This window comes from Halichoerus grypus, chromosome 10, assembly GCF_964656455.1.
Source record: "Halichoerus grypus chromosome 10, mHalGry1.hap1.1, whole genome shotgun sequence".
Taxonomy (NCBI): domain Eukaryota; kingdom Metazoa; phylum Chordata; class Mammalia; order Carnivora; family Phocidae; genus Halichoerus; species Halichoerus grypus.
The window spans coordinates 31,946,576-31,968,395 of record NC_135721.1 but is presented as its reverse complement, the minus strand read 5'-3'; the positions used below and the strand labels follow the sequence as shown (position 1 = coordinate 31,968,395).

General features: G+C 39.2%; 1 protein-coding gene across 16 annotated transcripts in view; it reads left to right on the top strand.

Annotated features, from left to right (window-relative positions):
* The window catches only part of SLC8A1 (solute carrier family 8 member A1), a 380,628-nt gene that overhangs the window by 281,680 nt on the left and 77,128 nt on the right, over positions 1-21,820 (top strand). For 11 of the 16 annotated variants that reach the window (XR_013441666.1, XM_078056234.1, XM_078056227.1 and 8 more), the window contains 3 exons: positions 16,200-16,306; positions 19,528-19,548; positions 19,985-20,002. Coding sequence is in view for 15 of the 16 variants with exons in the window: in XM_078056234.1 (XP_077912360.1) it covers positions 16,200-16,306; positions 19,528-19,548; positions 19,985-20,002 (146 nt within the window). In the remaining variant the exon portion in view is untranslated. Of the gene's footprint in view, positions 1-16,199; positions 16,307-16,843; positions 16,948-19,527; positions 19,549-19,984; positions 20,003-20,115; positions 20,131-21,820 lie in introns of all 16 variants that reach the window. The other 5 variants (XM_078056225.1, XM_078056236.1, XM_078056237.1 and 2 more) reach the window with 4 other exon arrangements.

Below are 21,820 nucleotides of genomic sequence, written 5' to 3'. Positions count from 1 at the left end.
TGATAAAAATAAAATGAAAGATGTGCCCAGACCTGAATTGATGGCAGATAATTAGATTTTCTGTTCATGAAAATCAGCTCAGCTTTACAATCTGATGTTTTCTCCAGCAGAATTTGTACTTTACGACGCCCACCTTGCTGTAAGAAATTGATTGTTGCATGAGAAAGGAGGAGCTCAGAGAGACCATTTCATGGAATTTCAATTTGTTTTCTCTAACCCACAGACAAGTTTTCAGGAAGGAGAGGTTGCAGAAAAGAAATTAAAACATTAAAGCAATTTCTATTTCCTCAGCTCTGACAGATGTAGACTAGAGGCTGGGGGCCAATTTCTCAAAACGTGCTGCAGGCAGGGTACCTGGCCAGCTAATCTGGCAGGGACGTTAGATTCTGCCCATCCAGAAATCCATGGCATTTTCTCCATGGCTGCTTCTCTGTGCTCTCCTTCACTTTCATTCTATTCCTCTGCAACATAAGCTCTACTCAGTAAGACTGATTGTCCTTAAGGTCAAAATTGATCATGGCAGCCCATAATCAAAAAGGTCCATTGGCTCTTTGTTACAAGATTGTGCCCACATGACAGCATTTCTTCTGACTCCAAGCCCTCTTTCCTCGTTCGTCTCCCATCAATCCTCCTCCGCCTACATGAGCACCAAAAGAGGAGCCCAGCAGCACCTCACACTTCTCATGCTTTTTCATTTCTCTGTTATTTGCACCAGGTTTGTTTGTGTTTCCTCTTTTTGAGCCTAAATGTATTTCTGCCTGGCAAAACTCTACTCTTCCTTTAAGACCCAGTCCAGTTATTCCTGTCATTTGTGAAATTCCCCACCCTCTGAGCTCCCTCTGCACAAAGCCCTGGCTTCTACGTAGCACATAAGGAGGTAGGTGACCTTTGGTTTCCATGCCTGTCCCCCCCTCTAAGCTGTGGCTTCCTATTCTTCTTTCTATCCCTGACACCAATCGTGGATCTGACACATAGTTGAATACTAGGTAAAGGTCTGTGGAATGGCTGGATGGAATAACATGCCATAGGAATCTGAAGTATGCCTGATAACTTCACCTGGCCCTTCATGGTGAGGTCCAAGTCATGAGCATGAATCCCCTACACACTGCCCATTTTGCTCACTCTCATGGCCAAATCCACACGAAGGAGCCTGTCTTTTTATCTAAAAAATATGTGGGCTGCTTTTTACCAAGAAATCTCAGAGACCTTGATAGAGCAATACAGACTCAAGTACAAATGTGTGACAGTGAGAATAGCTGTGTCATCACAAATGTCTATTAAGCAAATACCTCATGCAGGCACTGCTCACTGTCATGAGGGACACACGTGACATACCTACTGGTATCCTGGCTCTTGGCAGCTGCGTTGCTATAGAGCACGGGTGGCTTGGACAAAAAATTTTACATCTGGGGGGCTCTGAAGACCCAGAACTGTTTTTATGGATTCTCTTCAATTTACCACCATCTTCACTAAACTTTGAATACCTATATCAGGAAGTCTGACCTCATGAAAGAAATTTAGTTAAAACTATGGAGAACATTTTGATTATTCTAGAAACTCAAAGATGATTTAATAGAAAAAAGTATTCAGGCCCTAGGAATGTTACACCGAGACAGCAAGTTAATATAACGAGGAAAATCCATAAATAAACTTTTAAGGCTTCTCTGATCTAATTAGTACAAAATACTAAAAAATTCTTATTTCTACTGAATTAGTAAGATTTACTCAGGATACATAGGTCAGTCCGTGAGATGTACTCTCATGCCTCCCTTATTTCTCCATTTTATTAAATGAACCATATATTATAATTAATAATGAGTTAAATCTAATTCTATATAATAAAAGTTAATAGAAGTGTTAAAATCCAATAGGACAGTATCATAATACATATGTAATAAAGTATTAGCTCATGTTCTAGCAGTCAATTTTATCTGCTGCTATAATTTCTATGTTTTAGTGATATAAATATAAAACAACTCTGAAAGGAGATCCATGGATAGGCGTCTGATATTAGTGCCTGACTGTTCACACAGTAAACTGTTCTTTTCCAAAATGAATATTGGAAGATTAATATTAATACCCTATCCATATTTTAGAGTGGAGCTGAGGAAGCTCTAATGGAAAAATGGTTGGAATCAAGAGACCCAAGTTTGCTCAGTTGTGAAATAAGAAGATGAAACTAGGTAGTAATAATAAAAGCACCTGACGTTTGAAAATGCTTCCAGTGGGAAAGGCTCTTTCATATACAGTATTTCATTTGTTTTTCTTTTTTTTTAATTAACATATTATGTGTTATTTATTTCAGGGGTACAGCTCTGTGATTCATCAGTCTTACACAATTCACAGCGCTCACCATAGCACATACCCTCCCCAATGTCCATCACCCAGCCACCCCATCCTTCATTTGTTTTTCATGTCAGCCCTGGGGGGTTCTCACTTTACATTTGATGAAATTGAAATTTGGAGAGGGAGGGCACCTGGGTGGCTCAGTTGGTTAAGTGTCTGCCTTTGGCTCAGGTCATGATCCCGGAGTCCCAGGATCGAGTCCCGCATCAGGCTCCTTGCTCAGCGGAGAGTCTGCTTTTCCCTCTGACCCTACCCTTCTTGTGCTCTCTCTCTCACTCTCTCTCTCAAATAAATAAAATAAAATCTTTATAAAAAAAAGAAATTTGGAGAGGGAAAGTGAATTGACCAAGGTCATGGTGCTAAGAGCTGTTACGTTTATATAGTTACAGCTAACAGCTATAAATCCGTCAGTGCCACCAGTACCGGTCTAGATATCATATGTCCTCTCCACCTACCAGAGTCTCTGAACAAAAGTGCAGACTTTCTAGAGAATTTGTCAAATAGCACAAATCATAACAACAATAACCTTTCCCTGTAAGAAGATTACACCTGGGTCAAAAGATGAAATAATGATGAGGATTTGCTTTTTGAGCGCTAACCGTGAACAACATACAATCCATTACAAAATTAAAAATTAAAAAAAAAATGTAAAAGCCTACTTACAGATTTCCTCCTAAAATCGATGTGCATTTTTAAATGCATCTCATCAGAAGCCCTGTAATTAATCCAAGAATTGCTCACCAAGTACTTTCTCACTGTGTTTGGTCTAGTGGTTCAATTTTGTTAAACAATGGCATTATTCACGTTCTGTAAACCTGTTCTGGTTCTGGAAAGTCTAACTGGAAAACTTCCATTACAAACAAAAAAACATAAAAGGGAAAAAGGCAAAACGCATTTTCAGTTCAAAGCCAATAAACTCTATTCTGCTTTTGGTTAATTTTGATTTTAAGCTTTAAATTGCTGACATCAATAGGAAGCTAAATTGTCTTCTTGCTGATTTTCTCTTGCGATGATTACCTGTAAAGTGCCTTGGGTCCCTTCTGTTAAGAATATGAGCTCCAAACAATAACTGTGTGGAGCAGTTTTAAACCAAGTGGGATACCTGAAAGATTTAAACATCCAAGTACACTGAAAAGTTCAGCGAGAGTCCACAGCCAGTGAATCGTGTTTTGCACAGAGTGGAAAGCAGCAGGGCAAAGCAGGGGGCATACTGAGGCCCTTGATATTTTGCTGGTAATAATTTTTGATTCATAGTTTATATCACTTTTAATTTTTGCCTGGTTGGATTAGACACTGAGGAAGGATTTCACCACACAGAGGCACACGATTCAGAGCATTTACGGCTCACCACATTGCTGCAAAACCAATGCCTTCCATAATTACTCTCTTTGAATTAAGAAAATGCGGACCCTTTAAAATTGATCTTCTGAAGTGGAAAAAAATTACACATAATTATTGAACATTCTCATCTCGGTACAAAGAGATCTTCGGGTTCCTTATCTAGTAGCTACTCGGGGTACGCCGTGACTCTGGTGGGAAGAAGGAAGGAAACAGAGAAAAAGGCCAAGATGGACAGCTGCTAACGGTGAGGCCCAGAAGACTTGAGATACAATTAAGACCATGGGTTTGTTTTGATTTCTTCTTCACTGAGTGTTTCTGTGGATGTGGCAGACTGTTTTCATGTCAAAGACTCACCAGGTCACGGTTATACACAGCCATCCTTACTAAAGCAAGTCCGTGTTTCCAATGTATGGGCCATTTACTTCATAAAGCATTCATCCGCATGACAGACAATAAAAAGGCAGGGAGTTAACAAAGAAAATCATGCATTTCCTTCTATTATCAGCATCAGCTTTTACTTCATTAAAAAGAGAGTAGGGAAAGAAAGATTTCCTCCAGAGGGGTGAATCGGATTCCAGCTAAGCACCAGAGAAGAAAAACACTAGGATAATAACAGAATAAACAAATGCCAGATGTGGACTGAAAGTCTGGAGATGAATTTTAATCCTGACTCTGCTATCTAGTTTTGAGGTGTTGGCCAATGTCATTGCGTCTGTTTGCTCATCTGTATCATGAGACGTGCCTTTCTGTGATCAAGGATTGGAAGATTGTGCTTCTAGACTGGAGGGTGGGGGGTTTGTGAAAGCAAGGGCTGAATTTGAGTAGAAAATGACTAATGCCATTTTGATGACAAACGGGAGCGGATGATTAGGAGAAGGGCATAATCGTGGGTATTTGTGAGTTATTTAGCATGAGGAATTATTTGCTACGGAATGAACAGGAGCTTAGTGAGGTAGCCAGAATGGCCTTCTAGGGAAACAACATTGGCAGATGATTCCTGAAAAAATTTTCCAGCAAAACTAGCCAGACGGTTAGTAATGACTGAGAAGAGAATTTCCCTGTTTAAAAATGGATGTACAATTTTTCTACAGGGCAGACAAGAACTTCAAAAAAGGCCAACAGAAGATGGAGCTGAGGAAGGTTATCACCTAGAGTAGGAGTCCAGAGTGGAACCCACACATGTAAGGAAGATTATAGGGAAAATAACCATTCACCTCTAACAAAACTAATCCCAAGTAGTGCATCCACAGGAAAGCATCAAATGTTCATAATATTTTTGGCTTGTTTTATTTATTTCCCCCTATAAAATAGAGATCAGTCTAGATGGATAGGGACAGCAAAGAGAAAAACAATGACTCACAATCTATTCATAAAGAGTTAATTATAGTATTGTAAAGACATTTCATGGAATACCTTGTGCCATTCTAAAGGAAAGGTTTAAAAATTTTGTGCCACAGGAAATATTCAAAATACATTGGGTGAAAAATCATGACACCGAATTTTATTTACACACACACAAACTCAATATAGTCCAAATTCTGTAGTTGTGTATTTTAAAAGCAAAAAGCGAACATTTTTAAATGTTAAATGGTGATCTCTAGTGGTGACCTTACGGGTAATTTTTATTTTTTTTCATTTCTGCATTTGTCAAATTCTCAACAATGAGCAAGGATTACTTTAATAAGCAGGAAAAGCAATTTAAGAGAAATAACACACATTATCTGAAAGCAATTCATATTATTTTAGCTGTATTTAGTGAAAAAAGCCCATGAAATACAGGCTTGCTGATATTTCACATGAATAAGGACAGAATTCTGTTCAGAATCAAGTTTTTTTTTTTTTCTAGATTATCGGGGAAAGCAAAAGCCAAAGATAGACACTGAAAATTTGATTTTTTTTTAAAAGGACTGTATTATCGATTTCTACTAACCTACCCCTTCATGTTAGTAAATAAGCTTCACTGAAATACTTTAGTTCTCCTTGCTCTCCATAATAATAATTTTGATAACCATCACTAATTGATTGCTTACTATTCTGTGTTCCTCTCTAATCCTCTCAACAACCTTATAATATAGATCTAATTATTCCATTTTTGTAGAGGAGAAAACTAATGCGTAGATTAAGCCACTTGCAAGAGTTATAGGCAGTTCATTCCCAAAAGTCCCAGTTCTTAACTTGATACAATATTGATCATGGTCATAATAGAAATAGCTAATATTCATTTAGCACTTAATATATGCCAACCTCTGGGTTAAGCATTTTGTATGCATTATCACAATTACTGTTTGCAGCGATCAGATGAGATAAATACCATCATTTTAACCACTTTACAGAGCAGGAGCTTGAGCCTTAGAAAGAATAAGTAATTCATATAGGTGCAGCTAGTAAATGGCAGAGAAGAATTTCGCAACCTGATTCCCTTTCTTTTTTTTTTTTTTTTAAGATTTTATTTATTTATTTGACAGAGAGAGAGAGAGACAGCGAGAGAGGGAACACAAGCAGGGGAAGTGGGAGAGGGAGAAGCAGGCTTCCCATGGAGCAGGGAGCCCAATGGAGCCCAATGAGGGGCTGGATCCCAGGACGCTGGGATCATGACCTGAGCCGAAGGCAGATGCTTAACAACTGAGCCACCCAGGCGCCCCCTCATTCCCTTTCGTAAGAAAGTATTTTAGGAGGTCATTTTCTCTACCCATATTGTGGAATGACAATGACTCAGAGCCATGGATAGGGTCACAGAGTCCTGACTCGCCTTAATAATTGTTATTTTTGGAAAAAAATGAACATTGGAATAGTTTAATAGACTTTCTGGAAAGCTTCTTCCATGACATCTTCAGTATGAACAAACCTGAGCCCAATCTGCATTTCTAACATTACACCCCACTGAGTAGGTAGTCAATAAATATTATTATTATTTGCTGTTTTTGATTTTTTGTAAACCCTAAGCCCCCATTGTGAAATGCAAAATTAAAACCAAAACATATTTATAGTATAGTATGAACACATAAGGGTTGATTGCTTAATCGAATGTAAAATAGCAATAAAACGTTAGACATGGAACAGAAATGTGAAATAAAAAAATCAGCAACAATTCACTAATTATTGATTTCGTTTGGCTCTGTTCAAGAAAATATGTGGCATCTTGTCTTTTAGAGTATTTTATATGAATGCATGCAGAGAGAGACTGATTTGCCATCGAATATTTTGTGGCCATCGAGAAAGAAGGGGAGGAAGGAAAAGAGAGAAAGAATGTGAATAAAAAAAGCTGAAGAAAGCTTGGCTTTCTTTCTTGGTGTTCTATTTTTAAAGCTGGCCTCTCTTGGATAGAGATGCTTTCAGCATACGCTATCCGCTGTTCTATAACATTCTAGGAGTGAAATCTTTCCACTGTCTTCCAGGGGTACTCCACTTTGAACAAAGAATCTTGACAAAGGAGGAAGGTCCAAATGCATAAATAATCTCTGGAGGAAGTTCAGTAAAACCCAGGAATGTTTAAAATGTCCAATATGAAGAGAGCTTTTGAAAAGGATGGGACTCCAAAAGCTTCTTTGCATTTCAACCGCATCAATTCCACTGAATTCCGTATTCTTATAAAGGGCAGTGGCAAATCGAGGACTTCACAGAAGCTTCTAAAACAGAACCAAAGATGTTTGTGTTCAGTTTAACAAAAAGATGCTTCATGCCACAAAGTATTCAACATTATCCTCACCTTTGAGGGATTTGTCAAAACAACATTTTCTAGAGAATTTGACCTTTCTCATTCCCTTTAAGGAGTACAGCGAAGATCTCAGATTATAGACAATTATGGAAGTTTTTTAAGGAAGTTAAGGAAGCAGTTTTAAGATGATGAGGACCCTCCACTGTTTGGTTAAAAGTCTCTCTCTCATGGAAATGGCACAATGCCAATATTATTAAACAATTTTTAAAAATCTAGAAAAGATCTGTAGTCAGCATGATGTCCAGTGCTTGATCCACTTTATTTTTCACTAAGTTGACAAATTGTCTCAGCATGCACATTTAGGTAACAAACCCAGGATTTTTATGACTCTACCCTCAAGACTGTTTATTGACTGCAGAGAAGCAGGGCAATAGTCAGGTGTAGATTTTATATATCACAAAATGATGGTCACTTTTTAACACATTCGTATCATTTTCTCTTAAACACTCTACTCATGTGGTTTCCACACTAGCCTGCCATAATAGACTAGAACTTTGGAGGATACTAGAATTGTTAGCATATTCTTTATTGGAACAATAACTCTAGGATCCCTGCAGTGTCTCTTTCAAGTGGTCGACCAGGGAGTCTTCTAGGAACAGGAAGGTAGCTCACAGGTTTTTCTTTGGAGACTAAAGTTGACAATGCTAAAGGGGGAGAGACCAAAAATGAATTACGGTGGTTCCTATTTTGCATTTGGAAAAAAGAAATTGGTGGCCTTTCAGTTACAAAAGTAAGCAGAAGAAAAGGAAATAGAGCAAGTTTCTATTGGAAAAGTCCCACTCCAGTACTCTGTAAAATTCTCCTGGTATCCCCAGAGAACAGCAGGATTTTAGCTGTCCCTGCCTCTTGCCTTGCTTGAAGCAATCATTTCAATTACCACTTGATAACGCAGAGCTCAGTGCACGGATGACAAGACCTTCTGGAGAATTACTTTGGTTTAGCTACTTTAGCAACTCTGAACCTCAAAGTCTATTTAAATTACAGAATAGTACTATCCCTGTTCATCAGGCTCTGCTTCATAGCAGGAGCTCCAGGAAAAGCATGATTTCAGTCCCCTCCGTGTAACTAGTGATGTGGTCAAAGGGGACCTAGAGGAGCTGGGACTGAGAAGCTGACCAGTAGCCCTTGTGCCCCTTGCTTCTCTGAATTTAGGGTCCTGACTTGGGTAGCCCATTATATGGGATGTGATCCCTCGCTACATTTGAGAGTGAACTTGAGCATATGGCCCATCACTCCATCAAATATTTCCTGACCCCCACCTCTGCCATCAGCCCACTACCCTTTTTGGTGGCTGGGAGAACACGCAAGTAAGAACTAGAGAGTAAACCACTCCTTTTCAACTAATAATAACAACTGTTCCTAATATCTCACAGTCCTTTGCAAAATTATTTGGCATGCATTGCATTATTTGATCTTGTCAACACACTGTGAAGTTGTATCATCTACAGTTGATGAATGATGACACCCGTGATTTGATCTTCACCATCACTGTGAAGTGAGTTGTATTATCCGCATTTGATAGACGGTAACACCGATGTTTAGAAAGATGCTAGAACTGGTCCGAAAACCTCAGCTAGAAAGTGGGAGAACCAAGAGAAGAACTTGGGTAATCTGCATCCCGGTCTGATGCTCCTGACATGTCATCAAAGGACACAACAGATTGAGTCATGGCCTGGCCCCTCCTCTATGACCCATCTTAACATGGGATCTTGAGCAAATTCCCAAGTGAGTCCATGCCCAAAGTTTCTCTTAAGCTAAAAATGATGGGAGAATGTTGTTAGAAATAATATGAATAGCAGCCTGTTTTATCCTAATTTGGAATGTTCATTGGACAGGCGAGTTGATTTGGGTCACTTACAGAAAATGAGGAGAATAATGCATGGGTCTTCTCTGACTGCCCCTTTCTTCCCCTAACTCCAAATTCCCAAGCCACTCATCAAACCAATTTTTTAAGAAAAAAAAAAAAAAAAAGCTGAAAATGGGCCAGGCATGTAAACCAAGGGATAAAAAGGCCATCCACAGTGAGCCCATCCTTCCTCACAGGCCGAGAGAAATGAATGCCAGCAAGGGCGCTGGAAATGCCCGAGGTGATGCGAACAGAGCTGGGGACTCTATGAGGGGGCAGCGGCATGACCTAGGATTACAGTCCTCTCCTTCTCTTTTTAAATAAATGCCATGAAGGAAATACCACTTCTGACATTTCTATAATACTCTGTACTTTGGGGAAAAGAAACCAGCCAAGGAAGCAAGCCTGAGGCCAGAGCCACGAGAAATGCTTAGCATGTTAAAGTACAACATCAGTAGCCCTTGACGCTGGAGGGACGGATTCTGCGGGGAACCTGGGGGAAGGGATGGACTGAGGCCAGCAGAGCTGACAGGCTGAGCAGTGGCACTTAGCTTTGGGGCCCGTGGCTCTCCCTGTCTGGGGCATGCGGCCCTCTGGAGGGCTGGCAAACTTTGTAACTCCATACTGAAAAGCCTAAATGTTCTCACCTCCTTTTCTCACCCAAGAAACAGTTCCTTCTAAGGGATTTATGTGGAAGCTTGCTTTTTTAAAAAATAACAGCTTTGTTAAGATATAATTCACATGTCATAGATTCACTTAATTAAAATATGCGATTCAATGAGTTTTAGTGTATTTTTGGAATTGTGTAACCATTGCTACAATCAACTGTAGAACATTTTCATCACCCCCAAAGGAAAACGCATACCCATTGATCGTCACCACCCATTTACCCCCCAACCCTCAGCCCTAGGCAACCACTAAGCTAGTTTCTGTCCCTGTGGATTTGCCTATTCCGGACTTTTCATATAAATGGAATTATATAATATGAGAATTTTTGTGTCTGGCTTCTTTCATTCAATGTAATGTTTTCAAGGTTCATCTGTGTTGTAGTGTAGGGGAGGAAAAATAACTTTCCCTCTACCTTTTAGAGTTTATAGCTGAGACCAGGTAATAAAAGAAAGATAAACAAGAGGGAAAAACCCGAATTTATTAACATGTACACCTCGTGCATACATGAGAGACACCCAGGGAAAAATCAGTCACTCTCTAAGGTAGCTGAAATGTAGGTTTCAATACCATCTTAGTAGGAAATGGGGTGGGGGATGAAGGCCTCTTAGGAGAAAGTAGATGATTTTTAGGAAAGATGAAGAGATCCTTAGAAGAACAGATGGGAGGTATGACTGTGACAAAGTTTGTCAGGATGTGGCGTCTACTTCTAGTCTCCTCTCCTGTGATAATGGCTGACGACATTCCCAGGGAGAGGATCTGTGATAATCAAGTTCATTTTGGAGCATCGGTCTTTAGGCAGACAGGGGAGTTCAGAGAAAACCTCTCCCTACATCTGCTGTTTTTCAAGTGCCTAGAGCTCCAAATTATCATTATACCAAAGTGGCATATTTTGGGATGGCGTGTTCTGCTATCCTTCAGTAATGTGTGTCAAAATTTCATTTCTTTTTATTGTTGAATAATATTCCGTTGTGTAGATAGACCACATTATGTTTATTCATTCATTAGTTGGCGGATATTTAGGTTGTTTCCATTTGGGGGCTCTCATGAATAATGCTGCTATGAGTATTGATTTACAAGTTTTTATGTGGACATATGTTTTTAAATCTCTTATATGCCTAGAAGTGGAATTGCTGGGTCATAAGTTCACTCTATCTTTCAATTTCTGAGGAACAGCTAGGTTTTTCCAAAGCAGCTGCAAGCATTTTACATTCCTACCAGCAGTGTAAGAGAGTTCTAATCGCTCTACGTTCTCTACAACCCTTGTTATTATCTTTTTGATTCTAGCCATCTTAGTGGGTTTGAATTGGTATCTCATTGTGGCTTTCATTTGCATTTCCCCACTAACTAGTGATGTTGAGCATCTCTTCACATACATATTGGCCATTTGTTGATCTTCTCTGGAGAAGTGTCCATTCAGATCCTTAGCCCATTTTTAAGTTGGCTTGTCTTTTTGAGTAATAGGAGTTTATCCTGAAGCTTTTAACACCAGGTGTACTGGGAATGAAATTTCAAATTTGCCTCACCTGATGACATCACTGTGCGGTCAGAGAAGTTGCCAGATCTTTTGCCTTCATATGTGATCAATCCTGGGTCATTTCTTTCTTGAGTCTAAGTGTGGTGGCCCCGAAGGGGAAAGTTTCCAGCTCCACAAACGTGGCCTCTCGCTGACGTAGCTCAGAGGTTCGCTGAGCGCGGGGATATGAGGCGTTACTGTCCTCTGTGGCTGTTGAAATCCTTAGTTTTTCTACTCTCCAAATAGAACTTCCATTGTGTAAAAGCCTATCAGCAGACTTCCTATCACTTTGTGGGGAAGGAAATCACTTTGGGTGAGTGTAAACGCTGCTGCCAGAAAGCCGACAGTGTTTTCTCACCTATACTCTGAAGGTGGCCTGGGGAGACCAGCCTTTCCTCAGGGGAGAAAACAACAATTTTAAATACTCTGTGTAATCCAGAAAAGAACACTGGTGAAGAACAAAGCAAAATGGTTCTCCCATGTTTCAGTCTAGATTGCTAATTAGATCTGAAATTTAGTTTTGACTGACTTTCTCACAATTCTGTTCTTTATTTAATACATTCTTTGAAACATCAGGCATACATTCTTGCCCCCCATTAGCCAGCTGCCAGTCCCTGCTGCCTACTGGAACCACCTGAAAAACGTTTAAAAACTCTCTTCATGTTGGGGCCCCATAACCAGAGAGTTTGATGTCACTGGTTTTGAGTGGGTCCTGCCCCACACTCAAAGTTTGCAGAGCTCCAGATGTGATTCTAATATGCAGACAGGTCCAAAACACAAGCCCAGCTTTTACCAGCCTCTTAATTCATTCTCTGACTTAATAAAAGAACACATTGTCCTCTCTAGATCCATGCTTCTCAAACTTTCACATGCATTGCATCATCTGGGTATCCTGTTAATATTTAGATCTGATTTGGTGGGTCTGGGGCGGACCCGGAGATTCTGTAGTTCTAACAAGCGCCCCCGTGAAGTGGAGGCTACTGGTTAGTGCCTCAAAGTTCTCAGAATTGCTGAGCCCCTACATATTCATGGCACTTTTCAATTACTTCTGATAGGACCTCTATCTCCTCAAGGATTCAACTTTTTAGGACAGCCGTCATAAAATAGATGTGCTCCTCTCCTTTTAAAAACAGAGTTGAAATTCTATCATTGCTAATCTAGGCAGTCCTTGTTAACATACGGATAAAACAATAAACCTTTATATTAATTTAAAATAATGATCCAGATCCTTTAAAGTGGTCATAAAAATACTGCACAGCTGAATGAATAAGGAACTTTGTGGGTCATATAATTGAAGGTATCAGTCTTTGGAGCCAGTTACAGGAATCTCACTGTGTGACCTTGGGAGTTATTTAACTTCTGAGTCATTGTTTCCTCTGTGAATGGTAAGTAGCAGAAGCTACTTCTAGGGCTGTTACGAAGACAGGTGAATTAAGAAATGTAAAGTGCTCATAGGTCCATTGACCTCTCAGTATGCCTAAAGAGAGTTTAATTTTTTTAATAATAATTTTTAAAGCAGCCATTGCAGTATCTAAATATGTGAAATCCTCACTAAAATCTTTTGCACAGGGATTTAAAAGAAGAGTCTCTTCGCTTTAACGTTCCAAACTTATCTTTTTCTCACTTCTTCTAACATCAAGGGCAATCTTGAGAAAAAGAAACCACAGAAGGGCAAATCGAGGCAGAAATAGAAAAAGGGGCCCAGATGCTACTTTGGCTTACTGAGGAGAGATCAGAATATATTTTAACGAAATTTTCTTTTCTTTTCTTTACCTCCACTAATAAAACCACCTCTTTCTTTCCTTTCCACCATCTGCCTGAGTCACCACCAGACATACGAACTCCTTGGTAAAATGTTGGAAGGTGCTCAGGTCTTTTGAGACCCACCAGATAAGAGAGAGACTGAGAAGTCAAGTATAGATGTTGGTTTAGTATTACCAAAGGAAAAGCACTGCAAAAAAAAAAAAAAAAAGAAAAGAAAGAAAGAAAAAAAAATCAAAGGAATGACCTGCATTTTTCCACTCAATAAACTGATCTTTCTTAATCAAATCCTTTTTTCCCCCTAGAAATGGAACCAAGATGGATTTCCATAAAAACTTTGGCCACATTGAGAAATTATTTAGTGTTATCATAAGATTTGTTAACTGCTTTGCTAGTTTCCAGAAAACATCATTTTTATAGTACACTATTCAACTTTAGAGACGTGTAAAAAATCAAGTGAAAAGTTCTCATTACCTTCTTCATAATTGTGGTAGCTGAAAATTGCATGACATCAATTTTTCTATTTGTTCCTTATTGGGGCAATAAGAGCATAAGAGTTGCCATTGGATGAAGGGCTGTGTCTGCCTTACTGTTCCGGTCTTGTTTGGGTTAACCTGTCAATCTAAGGAAAAAAAACTTGACTTCATCCCATTGGTAAAGAGAACAAAAGATAGCCAGCATGAATCTGTGTTCTCAGGGAGAAGGAGTCCTTATGACAGAGCAAAAGCTCAGTGACTGTGGGATTGGTGTGGCAGTGGGGGAGGGGGGAGGGGGAGAGGGTGCAAATGGGGGGAACCTCTAAGGTCCCTTCAATCCTTGAGATTTATATCCACTGTGGAATTGTGAGGAACAGAGGTATGCTTCTGCTGATTATCAAACTATACCTGGAGTCCTCACCAAATGTGCCCCATCTCCTGTAACTTCCCATGTGATGAAAGAGGTGGCATTAGGCTCTGGGAAGTGAGCAAGGGACAGCCTAAGGATCTGTTCCTTTAAAAATTACATTGGTTAATTTCAACTTTGCTACCTTTGCTGGGGGGAGAAGCGAAAGTTGAGCATTAGCAATCCCTTCTGATTTTTACCTCTCTTGATTCAAAGGGCTAATTCATAAGGATTGACTTTATCCTGCCTCTTTAAATGGACTGAAATGTCCTTTAATAGGCAAGCTTCCTATTCATCATTTTACTATGCAAGAGCACCAAAATCAATTTATAATTTAATGGCTCCTCCTGTCAGGGACACTACTGATGGTATTATTAATGATTTTGAAATATGCCATTATGCAAATCCCATCTATTTTAGGTGTCTTGGCCAGGCACCTACAGAAGTACTGGTTTCTTTTTCTTCTTCTTTGATTTTCCAGTGTCACAGTTATCAAATACTAAAACATTTTCTAAGGATTATTATCCTAGTAAATAGTGATAATCTAAAGATAAACTTTCAGTGCTTATTTTATTATGCAAACAAATTGTGTGGGGCTTCATATATCTCACACTCATCAGCTACTCAGAGTATAGAAAATAAAGCTGTTAGGACAATAGAGGATTAAATTTGCCAAGAATAAGAAACAATGTTATTTGGTTGCTTCTATTTATTTCTGAATGAGTTGTCATGTTGCTCTTTGGGAATAAAACTGGAAGCTTTTTCTAAACAAAGGCACCCTATTAGCCAGGCTCCACCAACCAGATCTGTGTTCTTCTGCTTTTCCTTCTCATGGTGATGATAAACCTATGAGTCCTGAGTGCTCTGTGTTGCCTAAAATCATTCCATGGTCTTGGGCAGGGGAGCTGTGCTTTGGGTGACCTCTCCAATCTTTATGTCGATGACTAAAACTACGCATACCAGCGAGAAATTGTACTGGTATGTACACTGTGTAAACGCAGTGTTTCAAAATCTTTAGTCAGAAATGTTCTTGGCCAGTGTTACTGGAAAAAAATTTTTTTTCAAGGACAAACAAGTGTTTAGGGGGCTCTGAGTAAGTGGTAATATAGGAAGTGATTAAGCCCTTATTAATTAGAAGGTAACATTAGATATATCTTCAGAGTCATCAGGCTTATGGGAAATTGAGATTTGCATAATATTTGCATTTGTCCTACAGTCTGCCATTTCGCTCACAACCAGAGGACCCTAAGGCTAGAAGTGCTAACGGATGGATTACGGGAAAAATTCTTAACTAAATGCCTTGGTGTATGGGTGGGGTTTGAAAGTGGTGTAAATAGTATATTTTGTCAAAGTTGAAACTCAGCTTTGGAGGGATGAAAATCACTATAGCATCATGACTCCCCATCCCCCACCTTTCAAAATAGCTATTGGGAGGCCTCAGCTTCCATGTTTAGAAAGACAAATAAAACATGAACATTTTCCCTTTGTGATCTAGGTGGAAAATCTGACTAGCCTGAATAAGAGTTCGATTCTAGGACATTGGGTGGGGTAAGATTAAAGAGTTTGATTTTATTTTGTGATGGTCTTATACATTTATTACTTTACTAACATTTTATTACAAAAATATTATGTTTGGAAATACAGTAAAGCAGAATGAAGACCAAGAAAAATGACCCATAAGCCTATCACTCACAGATAACCTCTTTTGATATTTTGATGTGATTTACTGATTTGTTCTAAACGAGTAAATTCCAGGGCATGGTTCAGACAATCCTACGGTTAAGGCATTTACTAAATAAATATATTTTTCTTTTCTTATTATTGTGATCTGTGTTCTTCTGCTTTTCCTTCTCATGGTGATGATAAACCTATGAGTCCTGAGTGCTCTATGTTGCCTAAAATCATTCCATGGCCTTGGGCAGGGGAGCTGTGCTTTGGGTGACCTCTCCAATCTTCCAGACCTATCCCATACCCCTCCTGGAAGAAGAGAGTCACAGTACAGAAGTTTCTCAGTTGCCATTTGTCTGGAAGTGCAACTCGTTAACCTTGCTTTCCTCTTCTCTATGTTCCTTCTCTTCTCTTTCCTCTTCCCCTTGTTCGTCAATTTCTATTCTTCTCTGTTTCAGCAAAACAATATCAGTCAAGGTAATTGATGATGAGGAGTATGAGAAAAACAAGACCTTCTTCCTTGAGATTGGAGAGCCCCGCCTGGTGGAGATGAGTGAGAAGAAAGGTGGGGGAGCTGCTCCAGGGCTGAGCCCAACAGCTTCTGCTGGCCTGTGCCACCCCTGGATGCCTGCACTCTTCAGACGTGGCTCACAGCACACACATCCCTCCACCTATGTAACAGGGCATAGATCTCACCCCCGGGCCCCAGCGGGCCCAGGCTGTCGCTCCGTCGGCCGATTCTGGCCCCTCTGCACATGGCAGGTCCGAGAGACGAATCTTCAGGGCAGTCAGTCCGGCCTGTTTCTGGGAAGGGTGGTGCTGGCCATACCAAAATGAAGCCCACGTTCTGATTTCTCTTCCTAAGTCGGGGTGCTTCCTGCCAGCTCATTGAAGCAGGAAGCATTTGTGAAAGTGGCAAACGAGGAGACAAGGTCACGGGGGCCCACTGAGAGTAGCTGCCATGCCCTATTACATACTTGCGAGGTCCATGTGTTGCCAGTTCTCCCTTCCATAACATCACGGTAACATGCAGCTTGGTGAACACCTAGCATGAGCGTGTGACTCCAACCATTTGTTTTGCCTTTGTCTTGTGTTCCCACAGGAAGATCATTACCATTAGAATATTTGACCGTGAGGAATATGAGAAAGAGTGCAGTTTCTCCCTTGTGCTTGAGGAACCAAAATGGATAAGAAGAGGAATGAAAGGTGTGAGAGTATACAAAGACATATCAGCGAGAAATTGTACTCTTCTCTCTCCGTGTCTCCTACTCTCACACTTAACTCTCTCCTCTTCCTCGGCTCCAAGTACTATCCTTCATTTCCTTTGAAGCTTTAACAGTTTCATCTCCCTTCCCTAATTCACAAATGCACCAAACAATGCCCATTTTCCTCAAGGAAATGCCCACTAACTTTGATTGAAAGCAGATTGAAGAAATACTGGAAGAGATTTCTGTGATTCAGAAGTGATGATCTAAAAGCATGATTTCTGTGTTCAGGTATTTACTACTCAGGGATCATTCTAAAATGTACTTCCAACTACTAAATCTCCCCTTGAACGTTCATGATAAAGACTACTTAATACCTATTAGTACTGACAGATGAGTCTAATGGCAACTAATGGGAACTTTCAGAAGAATTCAATAATTAGGCTTCTTTAGACAACCCAATTTTCAAAAAATATATACTTAATAAGAACAAAGATCCTTGAAGAGTAGTGTTACCCACATTCTAGCATTCGTTTTGGCCTGAGATTTTTTTATATCATCAAATATGACATTTAAAAGGGACCAGATGTAGGAAACTACAGTCATACAAATTTTCTTTAGTAGGAAGGATATAGTCCTTTAGGAAGAATTTAGCCCTTGCTTAAGGCCTAACCAGCCTTATGCTCTGAAATGTTTTGATCCTTATAGAATCTACAAATTTCTAATATGTGTAATAAAAAAAGAAAAGAAATAAACAGCAGTATCCTCATAACTAGATTTTTTTTAGTTGATTTGTACTTATATATTTTTAGGAAAATATTTGAACAAAGAAGCCAATTTCTTTGTCCTCTTTGATTTTATTTCTATTTTCTGCCACCTATTTTTGATAAGGAAGGACAGGAATTTTATACCACCCTTAAAGATCATTTTTTATTCTGAATTTTTACAAGGGCTTCCTACAATTATCCTCTAACAATGGCCACTTTAAAGGGATTACATAATTATACATGTAAAATGAGCTTACTACACATTAATAGCTCTTACTCATTGCAACCAAACAATTGATGACTAGCATAGAAGATGATTAGATGGACCACTTTGTAAGAAATTTATACTTTTACATGTAAGGAAAAATATCAAATATACAGGACTAATTCCTATATAGACCCAACATTTGGGGGAATTTAATCTCACATTTGTAAGAACTCACTGACTTCAGAGTCCATCAGAAAAAGAAAAAAAAAAAAAAATGTATGTCCCTGACCTAATCATGTCCCAAATGGTAACAGGAGCCGTTTGGAATGATGGAGAATGGAGCACTGGGGACCCATTTTAATGCGGCTATTTAATATGTTTCATAGGCAGTAGGCAGAAGGAAAAGACACTAGAAAACTGAGCTGATTTCTTACAAAGATGGGATCAAAAATGCCTCATTAGCATACAGGAAAAAAGCACTTACTTCTAAATGTATTCCTCCAAAACACTGTCTTTTATCTAAAGGAAGAGCATCTTGGATACAGCTCTTTCAATTGTCGTTTTAGTAAAATATGCCCTCATGTAAAGGCAAATTAAAATTCCTTGATAGCACTATCTGGTTTCACACCCTCCAAGTGGATTCTTGTCGCTATAAATAAAATTACTGACTTGTTTTAGAAAGTGTCCTCTAATGCCACTAACCGTTAGCAGGAAAATGGGGCTGGAAACAGAATTGTAGCGTTCCCCGCCACAGCTCCTGAAGAAATTTATATAATATGTTTCGCTAGGGAGCTTTCACCAAAATAAAGTGTTACTGTATAGTCTGGGTTTAAAGCACATAACCTGGAAGACAAATTATGGATGCGATGCCCCCGCCCCACCACCTGCCTTGTCAGTCCCCATGGAATTATGTGTCCACAAGAAGAATTGTGATTGTCTAATTATAACATGCAGAAGTCATAGAGAAGGACACACAAATAAATGCAAATTCCTGGCACCCAAGTTTTGAGGATTTAAAAAACATAAGCATCCCTTGACGGCCAAGGAATACCATGCAAATAGAACCTCCAGGGAGAGCTTTACGTTGGACCAAAGTCTCCTTCAGGCAGGGCAGCCAAAATGGAATTTCCGAAGATGTTTTATCTGTTTTCATTGAACAAAAGGTGTCACACCTGAGATCCTGGATGATTTAAGACTTCCATATGTTGAATTCAGTAACTCCTGGGCAATATTTAATGAGGAAGACTCACTCCAATGAAGTTAAGATTAACTTCATAAAACATTTCTACTCTATTTGGTAAACTAGATACATTTACTATATGTAAACATATATAGTAGAAATGTTTTATTAAATGCCAAGAAATAACAGATAAGGGGAATTGTATCCATATATAATAAGTCACACACATTTGCAAAAACTTAGTGTTGGGATTGTTTATTAGAAACTATTCCCAATGCCACATTTCCCTGGGAGGCACCCACGTTAGCAGGGCCTTCCTACTACTGGAATCAGATCTGCCTGGATTTCTTTCTGCTGATATTCCTCTTACTTTCATTATTCATCTGGTCTCTTATTCTGTGTTGTCTTTGTCTGTTTCCTCCACAGCCCTGTTATTGAATGAGCTTGGTAAGCATTTCATTTCTTCCATTTCCTTTCCATTTCTCTAGGTGATTTTCCATGAATGTCAGGTGGTCCAGTAGTTCTCTGACCTTTATTTCTATTGATTTACTGGCAGGATTGTTGTGTAGGGCCATTGGCCTCATTTTGATGTAGGTTAGATAGTTAATATTCCATTTTTAGTTTAGTATGATCTTTTTAAAAACCAGTGATTGCTTAGGTCTGCACAAGAATGAAATGTGTGCACTAAGTCCCATAATCTTAAAAGAATGAGTAGTGATTAAATCACGAATGGATGTTATCCGATTTTTCTTAATTGTAAATGTAATTTGGCAAGTTGTTGTATCTTGGATGGGTGGCCAGGCAGTCCGATGTCACTGGTATTTGTCATTTAGAATGTAAGTTAAATAAATTGTAACATTTCTTCTTTTTTTTTCTTTTTTAGGTGGCTTCACAATAACAGGTATGAATTTTTAAAGCTAATGACATCAATTTTTATTTTTTTGCTTTCTGTCCTGCCATATGTTGTTTACATTTTAAAAAATTGTTTCTCTTTTTTATTTGCTTTGAACGAAGGAAAATATCTATATGGTAAGACAGATTTTTTTTTAATGTTCTTCATTTTCCCCCAAATGCCCTTAAAAATCAAACCAAAACCACATTTTATGTAACCTGTGTTAACATTTAGCTGTGGCACAAGGTGTGCTCTTGCTGATTTTACACACTTAACATTGTACACATTAACAATGTGTGTGTTGTGTTTATGTACAAGCAAATCTGTATGGAGAACCTGTAACTGTTCACATTTTGATACTGGTCGATTTGAAAATGTTCATGTAGTGCTGATGATGTGCAGTGTATTCTGCTAGATGCTCCAGGGTACCAGATTAGATAAGACAATCGCTGGCCTCAAGGAAACATAGGGATTGACATCCAGGACCAAGCTCGGTCTCCTAATACTATATGATGCCCTGATAGCAGAGGGCAGAGCCGTCCCTTCTCTTCATTCCACGACACCAGTCTGAGCCCCTCTTTGGGGACTTCGGTTTGAGCATTATTAACATGACCCCTAGAAGTGCATTACACAGTGATCTATACAAACCCAAAATGCCACTCAAAGGGTTTAAAACTCTTAAATTCATATTGGCATCCATCCTGCGTTGATCACGTCACTTAACACAACTCTAAAGCTATTTTCTTGTGTACAGAAGGAAGAAGGTGTCTCCTTACGGTATCCTCCCTTTTGACCCTAAGTTTATTCCCACCCTTTCAGAATCATCTAGGCAGATTTAGAGAGAGAGAGAGAAATATCAAATGGTTGGCGTGATGTGTCTGAAACTGCAGGTTAAAGATGTCCCTAAGGGCATCCTACTAGCCACGGCGTTTTCCTATATATTGTGCAGATAACACTACTGTAATTATTTTTTTTCTGCAATCAGCTGAACCAAAATACTTAAAGGAGGAAATATTCCCCCAGATTCCAATTCTGCAAATGCTGTGGTAAGGGAGTTGGGGGTTAATTAAACCACTGTTCTTGTAAACTCATGATCAGGTAGTTCCAGCATGATTCTATCCCAAGTAGAACTTTCTGAAGACGAGCAATTTCACAGGGGCTGTTGGCTCTCCACTGCTTCTCTCCAGACATGGTGGCATCTAATGACGAAATGATCCAAAGACTCTCAGAGACACAGAAATTGAAAAGGATAAAAATGTTAAACAGGACAAGTCCTCATAGAGGATTTTTAAAATCTGAGCCATCTGAAGCTGTCCCAGGTCAAGTCTCCCTCACTGTGCGCTGCTGAAGATGCGAGTTTTGAATCTAATGCAGGAATTTCCATTTATTTTAAGTTAGTTATCCTTGTGAGATTTGAGGAAGGTAGAAATTGGGGAAGACAGCCTTCATGGCTTCTGAAGTAATTAGAAAGAAAAAGTCAACCATTTTAGAAATAGTACAGTGTCTAGCAACACCTTCAGCCTTACGCAGCCTGGTACTGAGATCTTCACCAAAAATCTTGGGCTATAGAACGCTTTGTTAAAATGCATTGATATATTTAGATATTTTCCTATTTTCCTTATTGAATATGTCAGGATTTTGCTTTTAGGGCCTTCCTTCCCTATCATTTGAAGTATCTAGGTAGTAACAGAATCCTATTTTTCTTTTCTCAGGAATTCTTCATATCATGTTCTAGAATATCTGTCTGGTAATGTCCAACATTCCCTGCCTAGGACACATCTTGCATTCAAGAGAACAGAATCACTTCTTCCAAAGATTTCTATCATT